Below are 14,181 nucleotides of genomic sequence, written 5' to 3'. Positions count from 1 at the left end.
TGTGGGGAGGATGGCACTTGATGTTTTTATTTGGTTCACAGCACACTGTTTCTGCCACTACTGCTTTTCCATCTCTTGTTGTTATCATGAAGTTTCATAGTACTGAGATCCCTACAGCAGACTCTTCCTCTATTTGGGGTGGTCCTGGGCAATAGTCTCCCATGAGTTGACATTGATGTTGCATTTTTTTAAGTTGCCCTCAAGGATGTCCCTGAAGCACTTTCTCTGTCCTCCTCTTGAACATGCACCTTGGCTGAGCTGGGAAAATAAAACTTGCTTAGGGAGTCTGGAGTCAGACACCCTGATGACATGGCTGGCTCAACAAATGATCATGAATAATGCTGGATGATTGTTGCCTCAATACTGGTGGTATTTGCTTGCAGGAGGACACTAATGTTGATGCATCTCTCTTCCCACTGGATTTGGAAGATCTTCTGCAGGCAATGTTGATGGTATCTCTCCAGCAACTTTAGATGTCTCCTGTACCTTGTCCATGACAGCTCTGCACAGCAAGGCAGGGATCATGACTGCTTGATAAACCAATGAGCTTGGTTTCAGATCTAATGTCATAATCTTTGAATGCACATTTTTTCAGGTGTCCAAAGGCTGCACTTGCACATTTGAGGCAATGTTGGATTTCATCATTGATGTCAGCCTTCTGTGAGAGATGGCTTCTGAGGTACAGGAAATACTTAATGTTCTCCAGAGTCTCACCATGGATCTGGATAGCTAGAGCTGGTGAATGTTCACTAGGAACTTGTTGGTGGAGGACCTTAGTCTTCTGAATGTTAAGTGCCAATCCCATTTTCTTGTATGATTCAATAAAGACATTGATGATTGCCTGAAGGTCTGATTCTGAGTGAGCACACACTACAGTATCATAAGCATAGTAGAGCTCAATGATTGTGGTCAGGGTGGTCTTGGTTTTGGCTTGGAATTGGCTGAGGTTAAACAACTTACCATCCATTCAGTAGTTTAGCTCCACTCTGGCTGGGAGCTTGTTGGTGGTCAGATGTGACACCGTGGTAAGAATATTGAGAAGAGTGGTGGAGTGATGATGCAGCCTTGCTTGACTCCCATTTTAACCTCAAAGGGATCTGTGATAGATTACTGAAAAACACCACTCACATACCATCATAGAGCAGGCAGAGAATGGTGACAAATTTCAGTGGGCATCCATAATTCAGAAGGATCTTTCACATCACTTCTCAGCTGACAGAGTCAAAAACTTTTGTAAGGTCAAAGGAGGCCACGTAGAGAGGATTATGTTGTTCCCAGCATTTCTCCTGCAGCTGGCAATCTGTGAAGACCATGTCAGTTGTGCCTCTTGATGCCCTAAACCCACTGAGACTTGATGCCCCAAATGGAGATTCCAGGAGGAGGTCTTCAGCAAGTGGAAGGAGATGGTTCAGGAGGGTTCTCACCATGATCTTTCCTGTGGTGGACAGCAAGCTGATCCCTCTGTAGTTTCCACAGTTGGACTTGTCTCCTTTTATTGAAGATTGTCACAATTATGGCATCCCTGAGGTCATCTTGGATTTCCTCATCATTCCAGATCCTTAAAATGAAGGCATGAACCTGTGATGTGAGCTCCTCTCCTTCCTGTTTTAAAATTTCAAGGGGAATTCCATCTGCACCAGATGTCTTTCTGTTCCTCATCTGTTTGATGGCTTTCCTCACCTCATCAAAGCTTGGAGGGATTCCAAGATCATCTCCAACTGGGTGTTGTGGGATGGAGTTAAGAACACTGTCATCAGCAGCAGAGTCTTGACTGAGAAGGTCTTCAAAATGTTCCTTCCAAAGGGCATTGATGGCTCCCCTTTCCTTGATCAGGTCTCCTCCTTGGGTCTTAAGGGAGTTGGTCCCTGAGTGCTCAGACTATAGGTGGCTCTGGTGGCACTGAAGAAGCCACACATATTTTGGATGCCAGCCAGATGTCAAAGCTCCTTAGCTTTGTCTTCCCACCATTTGTAATTTGTGCATTAATATAGTAGTCTATATTATCGCCTTTGCATAGCACTTTAAGATTGGGTTGATGAAAAATGGTGTAAAATATCTAAATATTATCAGCAGCATCATTAAAATAGGCAGACTATCAGACAGGTGCTCACATGGTGTAAAGCAGTATAGCTCTGTTGTAGTCACTGCATATGTTAATATGGTCATATTCAGTACTTTACACAATCCACCTGTTTCACATGTTACAGGAAAAGGGAGAGAAAAGCCAAGTTCTGTCAAAGATTCTTTTAAAACATAGGAAGCAAAATCAACAGTGACCTGAAGTCAGTCCTAAAAACAGAAAATTAAAAAGCCCAGTGCTTACTATGATAAGTGTATTATTTTAGACTAACAGCCTGAACACACAATACATTGCACCAGTATAATCACTTTTCACTGGTGTAAACAAGGAGCAGACATTCAGCCCTTTGCCATATGATTTCCTTGAATGCAGTGTAGAACTAGGCCTCTGGAGAAATCAAGGACAAGACTCTACCCATATAAGTTATAGGGTCTACGTACTGTCTGTCTGCAGCTTATCCCAACATAACTATTTGGTCAAGGCAAACAGGCTATTTCCTGCTTCTCCTGATCTAATAGTAAAGCTGTATTGCATGTAGCTATCCTGGGATTGCTGCACATCTGTCCTCTCTCGATTCCAGTGTAATTTACACTGGTGTATAAAACTAATCTAATGTATACCCTTGTAAAAATGTTATCTGTCAAGGCCCTGGATTGGTGAGGCTTTCAATGACAGCAGTGTATAAAGACAGAAAATAAAAATTCAGTAGCTACACTTCAGCACATTTAGAAATGCCCAGCATGGTTATTTTAATCAATCTGAGAATGAAGGTTTGAATGAAGCTTCCCAGGTATGGAGAGTCCCAAGTACACCACTCAGAAAACATAGTGGAAAAGGAGGGAGGGTTCTTTCTCATATCAGCAAGTGAGGTCTGTGAAAATATACCTCCCAGGGAGCAAAAAGTGCCCCAGTATGTCACCCCTAGTTTTACTTACTTACTTAACCTAGCCCTAGAAGCTACTTAAAATGAGCCCCTATTCTTCCTTGTTTGCATGCCGGTAGTGAGAACTATGAGTAGGATACATTGTTCATAGGAAACACTAATGCTTTTCCTTTTTCTCTTGTTGTGCAGACCCGTTTACCAGTGAAATGGATGGCTCCTGAAAGTTTATTTGAAAGGATATACACAATTAAGAGTGATGTCTGGTCTTATGGAATATTACTCTGGGAAATATTCTCTCTTGGTATGTCCTGAGAGGCAGTAGAAGAGCACTACTTTTCCCTGGCCTCTTCTATGTTAATATTTTCCCCATAATATTTTTCACAGGTGTGAACCCCTATCCTGGTATTCAGGTCGATGCAAACTTCTACAAACTCATTCAAAGTGGATTTAAAATGGACCAGCCTTATTATGCTACAGAAGAAATGTAAGTGTGTGCTTTGTATACTGCATAGGATGGAAGGTTATTATTAATTATTTTCCAAATACTATAGTTGTATTATTTTGTCTGTTGCCCTCCATCCTATTTGAAAAAGAGATTTAAGGCAAGATTGTGTCTCTATCTACCTTTGATCATGTAGCCTTTGACCTGAAGCAGAGATCGTTATCACATTGTGACCACCAATAAAGGCCATGTTGTTAAAAAAGGCCAATCTATTGCACACTTTTGGTTCCTCTTCCCAGCGAGCTCTTGCCCCATGACTCTAGCATCTTGATGCTAATTCGTAGGGCTTTTATTTTTTTTAAACTAGATGTTACAGTAAATCCATTTGAAATATTAAATAAAGCTTTCATTAACTTTATCTCCATTTTTCTTATTGAACTCCATTGCATGTAGGTCAGTTGCAGCAAGCCTTCAGTACTAGAAGAAAATGGTAACCCAGAAGGACTTGGGTGCGTGCAGTGGGGAAGAGGCAAGGCACACAATTACTACGGTGCTTTTTAGATGTTTACTGTGGAGCTGACTAATTAGCTCCACAATAAATGTCTTGCTGTCTATCTGTGCACCCATATTAGGGTGAAGGAAACTAACACACTCTGCAGTGGGGTGGTACTTGTAAATACACGTATTACCTTGCTGTGGAGTTTTTTATGGGCAGCAAAGCACTGAACAGAGTTGGCTGGCTGGGGCATGAGGGTGCTTCAGTACAGGGGCTGTCTGCCATCTAGCCCTGCAATGAAATACCCTCATGTCCCAGCCAGTTCCTCCACAGCACATTGAGCCCAGTTGGAGCAGCCTCAGGCTGGCAGGCTGACTCCTGGGGCCCCCTACCAGCCAGGACTGTTCTGAATGGGCTCCACATGCTGTGAATAAATAAACTCCAGAGTGGATTGCTCTGCAGTTATCTGCTCTCAGGTGCACATTGAAATGCCATGCCTAGGAGCAAAAAACTCAGGAGCAATACATTCTAGAGTTTATTTACATGCACTAATTGCATGTGTAGATGTGTCCACTGAGTTGTCATGGAGATTGCACCCTGCAGACATCTGTCATGCCTGTGAACTCTGCCAAGGGGGAAAGGACTCCCAGGCAGTGGCAATGCATAGGGAGTGCATGGGGGTGCACGTGCACCCCATAAGACAGCTGGTGCACCCCCTGTCAGCCAACGTTCCCAGACAGGGGAGGGCAGGCAAAAGTGCTGGGGCTCCCCCAGACAGCACCGGCTGGGGAGTGGGTGTGCCCAGAAGTGCCAGCAGCATGCTGCTGCCACTTGTGGGTCGGCAGGATTGGCCATGGGGCAACCCCCTCCCCCAGCCGATGACTGGCCACGGGGGGGGGCACTTGCCTCCCTCCCCCCACCCCCAAGTCAGGAGGCACCAGTCACCCATGCTCCCAGGTGACAAAATGCAGGGAAAAAGGAAAGAAGACAGAAAGATTTGAGGCTCAGAGTATGAATGAAAGGGCAGAATACTTTGGGCTGCACAATGCAAACTTTGTGATGTTTTCTGGGCTAGCCAATGGACATTTTAATATCTGTGAAGTCAGGTACATGTAACACTGCAATATCTTCAGCCTGTGGAAATGATAATGTCCATGAAATTACATGTATATACAACAGTTTTTATGAGCCTGACAGAGACGTCTGTGGAACTTATAAACTCCTACAAGAACTTCTTCTTTACGCTGTAAATCATTGAAGGGCTTTTGCGGAGATTATAAACCTTTTATGGATTTCTGGGAAGATAGTACAGTCTGCATGACCCTTATTTCAACCACAGAAAGACTTTTGCAAGGTCTTACTCCATAATGATCCTGAAGAGACTGGCCATGACATTTTATTTCAGTGGAGGCAGAAGCAGCTAGTAGATAGTATCTGTCTGTGGAGACATTTTCTGTGAAAATTGCTCCATATTTCTTCTCTTTTGCTCCTGTAGATACTTTGTAATGCAGTCCTGCTGGGCTCTTGACTCCAGAAAAAGGCCTTCCTTTTCCTGGTTGGTTTCCCTGCTGGACTCTCAGCTGGTTGATGCAGAAGGAGAGGTATGTAATCATGCAAACAAGACAAATGCTCTTACTTGCAGATCTGTACTTTAAATGCAATGTTAGTGTACACAAACAATGCTCAACCTCCAGCCCGCAGGCCAAGTGGAGCTATGCCATCCAGTCCATAGTGCCTCTTTTGAGTCTGGAAATATGGGGGTGCAGGGAGCAGTGGCAGTGTTAATTTCCTCACCTCTGCTGCTGAATTTCCGGATCCATGGGCTCCACAGGATACGTGACATGGCACTATGTACTAGGGGTATCCAAAGTGGGCCCTATTTGGTTCAGATTTGGATTTGGCCCGAATCAGGGACAGTGATTCAATTTATTGATTCGGATTACTGTCCCCGATTCAATTCGGCCAAATCTGAATCTGAAGATTCAATGCTGATTCAAAGAATCAGAGATTCAGACATAGACACAGCTTTATATACTTTTTCTACATACCTCTAGGTAGCAGGCGGCTCGTGAACACTGCGATGCTGGGGCACATGGAGTGTCCCACAGAAGCACAGGGGGCTCCCCAGCGTGCTCAGCAGCAGACCTGAAAGTGGACCAGAAGCACTTCTGATCCACTTCCAGGTCTGCCGGGGAGCACAGGGTGGGGGGGGTCTCCCTGTGTCCCCCTGGCTCGGGAACTGGTGCCTCCTGGGTCTGGGTAGGGGCACCCGGGGACCCCCTGGAGCCAATTGCTGTGCTGGGGGGCCCCATCACACTCCCTGGCAGACCTGTAGGTGGACCGGAAGTACTTCTGGTCCACTTCCAGGTTTGCTGCCGAGCACAAGAGGGGTGGGGGGGGCCATGCTCCTGTGGGATGCTTCATGCACCCCAGCATCACAGTGATCATGAGTTGTACTGGTACCTTGAGGTATATAGAAAAAACTTTTAAAGCGTGTCTATGTCTGAATCTCTGAATCTTTCCAAATCTCTCCGAATTGATTTGGAGAGCTCTGATTTGATTCGGAGAGATTAAAGGGTCCTCTGATTCAATTCGGATTTGGAGATTCGGCCACTGAATTGGGCTGAATCTCCACCTAATCGAATCAGGGACCAAAGCTTTGCACAGCCCTACTATGCACTGCATCATCAGTCTGCAGCCAGATCCAGCACATGCGACTGGCCCATGCACAGGGTCAGGCTGGCATGGGGTTGAGCCAGTGAATGGCTGGATCCAGCACATGGATTTGAGCTGGTATGCAAGACTGCACCCCCACACTGACTCCATGTATGGGATCTGGCCTGTGGCGTAGCCCTCATCCAGCTCGTGGGGTAAGAAGGTTGAGCACAATTGATGTACAGGATAAGGTGCGTGTGAAGGACAGCCCATATTGTTGACTCACTTCATTAAAAAGACTCCAGAATGTTCTGGACCTGGATTCCTCACCTCACTGAGCTGTTCACTGTGGGAATAGCTGGGACTTAGGAGAAGTCAGTTTTGCAAAGATTTCTGTGCATAATATAATAATATAGACACTGGGGATACAGGGACCTCTCTCTTGCTTCTGTTACCTTCTGATTCAAAAGGATCCACAATCTTCCTATGCCCACAGGAACTTGTTCTCCTTCTCTAAACTCCTAGTGCAGCTGGCTGTGAAAAGGACCTGGGGGCCAAAAATGGACACAAGGCAGCCGTGTGCCCTTGTTGCCAAGGAGGCTAAAGCTCATACTAGGCTACATTGGTAGGTGTGTTGCCAGTAGGTCAAGGGAAGTGATTACCTCCCTCTATTCTGTACTGGTGGGGCCACATCTAGAGTACTGTGTTCAGTTTTTGTCCCCCCACTACAGAAAGGATGTGGACAAATTGAAGACTGTCCAGCAGAGGGTGACAAAAATGGTGAGGGAGTTGAAGGAGGACTTATGAGGAAAGACTGAGGGAACTGGGCTTATTTAGCCTACAGAAGAGGAGACCAAACAGGGATTTAATAGGAACCTCCAACTGCCTGATGGGAGGTTCAAAAGAAGATGGAGCTAGTCTGTTTTCAGTAGTGGAAGATGAAAGAACAAGGAGCGATGGTCTCAAGTTGCAGCAAGAGAAGTTTAGGTTAAATATTAGGAAGAATTTTCTCACTGGGAGGGTAGTAAAACACTGGAGCAGGTTACCCAGAGAGGTGGCGGAAGCTCCATCCTTGGAGGTTTTCAAGACCTGGCCAGACAAAGCTTTGGCTGGGATGTTCTAGTTGGGGTGGTCCTGCTTTGAGCAGGGGTTGGACTAGATGACCTCCTGAAGTCCCTTCCAACCCTAACTTTCTATGATTCTACTGGGGCAAAGCTGATTGCAGGCAGTGTGGAGATCAGTCTGGGATGTGTTTCAGGGTCTGTCAGGGGTTAGGAGTTCTGTGAATACGACATGCTTAGGTCCTTGAGGAAACTGGGCTTTCTGGTGTTCTCAGATAACATCCCTTACCAGATTTATCAAGGGAAGTAATGTTAACAGGCTCTGAAGGGAGCCATATTCAATCTTCCTGCACTGGACACACATCATATTGAGGCAGACAGAGATATGGAAGATTCTATAGGAAACCACTGTCCCTCCCAGAAAAGATATCCCAAAAAAACAGAATAGCAGCTCCAGTCAAAAATAGACATTTCTAGCCAGGTATCTGCACCTGGCTGGCCAACCAACTGTCTAGTAGGCGGTGTCCTGGATAACCTTTTAAACGATTATGAATGGATCTCATCGGTACTGGCTCAAACCCCTCTGCAGCACTTCAGGCTGACCATAGCTGTTCATAAAGCACAGAATCTCTCTTGTTGCTCTTAGTTAAGTCCTTGAACACTTCCAGCAGTGTACCTGGGCTGTCATCACACATGACCATTTTGCAAATGTGGATGAACTTCACAGCTTGGCTTCCCATGTTTGCAGGCAAGCAGCTGAAGAAGGCTGTACCAAAGTCTAGACACAATATTCTATTGCTGAAATAGACAAACTCTTTTATCTACAGAGATGGCTTTTTCCTCTGGGAAAGAATACTGCACAGGTACTAAATGCCAAATCCTATTTCACCTTTAGGTGCCAATCAACTCTGCTGAGTAACTGAAAAAACATTAACACAAAGGGCAAATGGATCCACCTCACTGCTTTTTGTTATTTACATAAGTAGACTCATTAGTGGTTTTCCAGGGGCTAGAGCAGGCTAGAATAGGATTTAGGCATATAAGTCCACTTATGCATTTCATAAGCAGACTAGGATCTGGCCACAAGTGGTTGTTGAGTGTATTCCACATTTTCGCTGGAAAAAAATGTACTAAATACACTAAAATGGCAGTAACTTGCAAACACTCTAACATGTTGTCTGTTTGTTAGTAGTAAACACTCCGTGTTGCATTGCTCTCTGGACATTTTCTTTGTTTTTTTTTTTTCTTTTTCATCTCATACATATGAGAAATGATTGTCATGCTATTAAATACACTTCTGGAAGCTGCTTAAATACTACAGTGATGAAGACAACATAACTTGAGCAGAATTATTGATCTCTGTGCTACTGGTTGCTAGGAAGTTGTGTGCAATAAATAATCATTACTAGAGCTTAAAAGAGAAATTCCTTATTATCACTAAGATTAATCTCCCAAATTCACATCATGTGACACTCCAGTGTTCTCATCCCATGGGACAGTGGGCACGTCTACACAAGATGCTAAAAGCATAGTAGACTAATTCTATTGTGCATTAGCACAGAATTAACAAAGAATTAATCTACTGTGCCTTAGTGTCACAAAAAAGCATGCCCTGGTGCTACTGTGAAATAGTGCCAATTATGGCGCATTAAGTTAGTACCTGTAATTACATAGGGTTCCTATACATGTGTGGGGAGCCTGCTCTGATAAATTGGAAATCCAGTGCTTAATCCAGTGATTAATTGAGTCTGCTGGAACACAGAAATTGATGTGCTCTGGCAGCCTTCTGTATCACATATATGATCATCTCTGTGCATCCTCACACTGAAAAAATGGTGGCAGTGTGCCTTGAAATAAAGCACATTCAATGAGTTTTAGTTCAAAGCATCTGCCACCATTTTTTCCGTATGGGGATGCGCGGGGATGCTGATACATGTGACACATGGGTGCTTTTAATTAGTGCACCTCGCTAATTAAAGCGCCCAGTGCCATGTCCCACAGTATGTGTAAAAATGCCCACATGTACTAAATTTAGTGTGCCATAATTACTGTGCATTAATGAACATGTAGACATGCCCAGTGTATTGCTAGAGTTGTGGACACAGGACAGGTTTATTTTGGAGTAATTTGACTTTACTCTGGGATAAAAGTGCAGTAGACCCACAATATACCAGGATAAGTATCTCTACTCTGGGGTGAATTATTCCCTGGAAAGTTAGGTATAATTTCATATCTCTGTAAGCTATATCAGCACATGGGTTGTGTGTCTGCTCCTCTAGTTAGTTACCTTCTGGGGTAGCCCTTTGCTAAATGCAAACTAACTGTTCTATCACTTAGTGGGCAGGGTGATGCATCCATCTTTTGGGGTAGCTGGCCATGTGTCTGCTCCTTTCTAAGGAGTTAATATACTATGGTTATCAACTGTCTGTAAATTTATGGGCAACCCATAAAAAATAGGGCAAAAAATGCCTGTCCATAAAAAAACTGGTGACATCCATAAAAAACAAGCTTGATGGCCTGATGAACACAGCAGTGCCACCTGGTATCTGAATGGGAGCACAGCACCCTGCAAGGAGCTCTTGTCAGGGCTTTATGGATTATAAAAGCCCCCATCCCTCTGCCTAGCCATGTGCTGCTACTACATCCCTTTCGTTGTCTTACAGCTGCTATAGGGAGGGGGGCAGGATGCAACTGTGGGCTTTGAGGGAGAGAGGCAGTGGATAGGGGCCTTTGCCAGGATGGGGTGAGCTGGGCTAGCAGGATTAAAATGAAGGGATGGGCTGGGATGGGGGCAGCACTGTGTGGGGAGCAGTCAGGGGTGTCGAGATGTGGGGGTGAGTAGGGGAATCCTGGGGTGGGGGCAGCTTGATGTAAAATCATTACTGTAGTCAAGCAGGGTTGCCAACCCATTCAAATATTTTTTACTTACAATCTGCAAACTTTTTACTGACAACCAAACTTTTTTACTATGGTTGATATTAAACCCCTAAATTTGAACCCCCACCCTTGTCACTGCCATCCAGGGCCTGGCAGAAGGGTTAAATTAACATTATGTAAAACATACATCAGTAAAAACATTTGATTGTTAGTAAAAAGTTTTCAGATCATCAGTAAAATAATATCTTGGTTGCACAACCCTGATATAAGGTATAATCTAGGTAAATTATATTAATCATGTTGTGTGCCCACAGACAGCTGCAGCAGAGATCATTTCCTGTCCATGCATAGTGTTATGTTTATATTCAAAATGCCATCTACCTTCTCCTAACCTTGTACTTACAGGTTGAGCTAAATTATGCTGTAAGTGGACCCATTTATGAAGTACAGTGGAGTCACATCTTACGTGGGGGTTAGATTTTGAAGTCAGCGCATAAGGCAAAAATCATGTATAGTCAAAATTACAGAGAGCGAGTCATAGACTAAGTGGTTGGCTCTGGTTCAGCTCAAGAAGTCGATTGCATAGGCTCATCTGCTGCTGGTTGTTTTTTCTTGAAAAACATGGTGATCGGCAACTGTCGCTGGTGTCTCTTGAGCTGCTCAAACATTTCTTGGTACGGTCTCAAATCGTCCGTAATACTGGAATCACACTCAGCGCGGCGAGATGCTCACACTATGAGAGGCATGCGGGAACTGAGACCGACTGAGGGAACAGCAGATTCATGTCTCCCATCTCACTCTCACTCTGGGGCATATGCTCATTGAGTGGAATGGCGGGCAGAATCACCTGCATTATTTAAATTGTTATTTTTCTCTTCTTTTTTTTTGCTGAGTGTGTATAGTTGAATTCACGTAAGTTAAATGCACGTATAATGTGACTCCATTGTAGAAATTACATCACTTAACAGGAGCCAGAATTTGAACTCATGGACTAGGAAAAATGGAAAAAATGTGTTGCATGTGATTTCATATAATTTAGAGCAAAGTGTTCAGTATGCTGGCAACTAAGGCCCATCTGCTAAAACAGGGGGTTTCAACCTTTTTAAATAAGTGTACACCTGTGGGCCCCCTTTTTAATAAGTGTACCAGGAGCGGGGGTGGCGAGTGGTTGGGGATGGGTGGCAAGCGGCTGGATGCGGAGTAGGAGCATGGCAAGTGGTGGCAGTGCAGTGTCTGTACAACACTGCTCTCGCCTTGCTCCTGTGAGGCAGCAGCGCAGGGTGGTGGTGCTCCATCCCCACCTGCCCCCACACTGTGGAGAGTACACATACCCCTGGTTGACAACCCCTGTACTAAAACATAAGGCTGCACCCATTTCTGTTTACACAGCTGGCATTATGGGCTTGCATACCTACCTGTTTGCATGTAGTTATCCATCTGCATGTGCAAACATTGGAGCTGTACATGTAAACATGGTGCAGGCACAAATCAGTTTAATAAATGGGTTTCAGATGCTTTTTAACTTTACAGGAGAGTGTGTAACACAGTCTTACACTTCAGGCCTGTTAATGGCATAGGTGCCGACTTTTATATTTGCCGGGGGGTGGGGAGGAGAGTAGAGTCCTAAGATGATAGCCTCCCCCAAGGCACTGCCAGAGCAGAGCTTAGCGGAGTCTGTGAGTGGGTTGGGGGTGGATGCAGGCTGCCCACTGTGGGCTTGGGGTTTCCCACCCTGCTGCTCTGCCCCAGGGAGCCCCATATCACCTTGGTGAGGCACCCCCTGGCTGCCCAGCAGCAGTGCGGGGCACAGGGAGCCTTACTATGGCAGTGTAGTCATGGTGGGGCTCCTGTGGGGAGGGCAGCAGGGCAGGGAGGTCCAAGACCACAGCTGGCAGCCCACATGTACCCCGCCCTGCAGTCAAATCTGGGGAGCACATGTTCCCCTTATCACCCCTCAACGGGAGTGCACACAGGAACAAGGAGCCTGGATCCCTGCATGATACTAGGAGTTTGGGACAAATACTGCCCTCAGGCCCCTATGTATTCGGTGCCTGTAAGTGATGGGCTTTGCAGTTCACAGTTGGTAATTCATTACTGTACTACTTGCTGTACTGAATTTGCTGTTTTGCTAATATAGTTACATGGATTTAAATTATGCAAAGGCTTCAGTATTAAAAGGAAAAATAGATACTAATGTGCATTGTTTTGTGTACATCAAATAATAATGACTATAAGTAATTTTCTTTTCTCAAAATAGGTCTATCAAAATATGGAGAACAACATTTCTACACACACTTACAATTACAAAAACAGACGACAGGTGACCACAGAAGATGAACCTCTTCCATGCACGAATCCAATCCAAAATGAAGATCCTCAGTTTGAAAAGTAATCCTCTTTCTGGACTTTATCTAGAAATTATTATATAAGCTCTATAAAAATGTTCTATGTTACTAATAAAAAATAGCTGCTGCTATATTAGAATTTCTCACAAGCCATTCTATCATACTGTTACCATAAAAAGAAATATTTTGAATCCAGCAAGTTCATTAACCATAAGCCTGAAGCAGTAAATGTTTTTCTGGTATATCTACAACTGAAAATTTCCCACTACTTGTTTAAGGAAACTGTCTATTCAGTGAATTACATTCAAATGATTGTATGCTGCATTGTGAGCAAACACATGAAGAACTAAAGAAGTTAGCCAAAATTTCCAAACTTGGATGCTTAAGTTTGAGTGTACAAGCCTAACAGGCTGATTTTTTCAAAAGTATTGCACACACATTGAAGGTAAATAAGGTTTGCAAATCAGACAACACTGATATAAATTCCTAACTTTGGACACCTGTGTTTAAAATTTTTGGCCTCTATTTCCAAGGTCCTAACATGCTATTGAATGTCTGATAATTTGACTGTGACCCTTTCAACCTTTTTATACTTCCTGTTAGATGTATAGTAAAATTTCTTACATGTTTTCTAATATGTAATACGTATGCACAAATTTAATTTGTAATGAGATTATTCTTGGAAATAATGTAAGAGTATAATCTCATCTCTCCCACTTCCTAGTAGTTTTAATGGGAGCTAGATGTATGAATTTTATTGCCTTGAGATGAGAAGATAACTCTCTATCTGTTTTCCTGTGTTCCTATGGTAATAATCACTGACTTGATTACTCTTAATATAGGTTTGGAGACATAATATATTCCTTTTGATGTTCTGGGGACTAATAGGTACAAACTTCCATAACTGCTAATAGAAGTTGTGTGCTTCCTAGTAAGTCAGGATAGGAATATGTTCTTTAACCGTTTTCCCCCTTTTTATATTACATGTATTACTAACTGTGTTCAGAACTTTCCTTGATAAATTTAATAAGTACATAATTGTTATGATGAACTATGTTATTGCATAAATTCAGCTGCTCTTTACTAACAATGCCCTGACAATGATTAATTCATATGTATTAGCATATCAATAATGTATTTTAGATCTTGGTTAACTTTTATTAAATGATCACACTGAATTTTTTATACCAGAAATAAACTTCTGCTGAAGAATATCTTTGAAATACAAATGTAGCAATAAAACTTTTCAAAACTAGATTTTTTTCCTGTTTCTGAAAAAAATATGTAAGTTGTGTTTTGAAAACATATTTTTAGTTTATGGAACTATTAACAATTATAAAAT

The 14,181-nt window shown here is 43.4% G+C and overlaps 1 protein-coding gene across 1 annotated transcript in view; it reads left to right on the top strand.

Moving 5' to 3' along the window:
- FLT3 (fms related tyrosine kinase 3) overlaps positions 1–14,067 on the top strand; it is a 125,371-nt gene extending 111,304 nt beyond the window's left edge. Inside the window, exons 21-24 of the mRNA XM_019525605.1 lie at positions 3,153–3,264; positions 3,348–3,447; positions 5,397–5,502; positions 12,752–14,067. Coding sequence (XP_019381150.1) covers positions 3,153–3,264; positions 3,348–3,447; positions 5,397–5,502; positions 12,752–12,886 — 453 coding nt within the window. The 3' untranslated portion in view covers positions 12,887–14,067. The remainder of the gene's footprint in view (positions 1–3,152; positions 3,265–3,347; positions 3,448–5,396; positions 5,503–12,751) is intronic.
- Positions 14,068–14,181: the final 114 nt, after the last annotated feature.

This window comes from Gavialis gangeticus, unplaced genomic scaffold, assembly GCF_001723915.1.
Source record: "Gavialis gangeticus isolate Ggan-Ray unplaced genomic scaffold, GavGan_comp1, whole genome shotgun sequence".
NCBI classification, from domain to species: Eukaryota; Metazoa; Chordata; order Crocodylia; family Gavialidae; genus Gavialis; species Gavialis gangeticus.
Note: the sequence above shows the minus strand (reverse complement) of the source record. Positions and strands in the feature narration are given on the sequence as shown.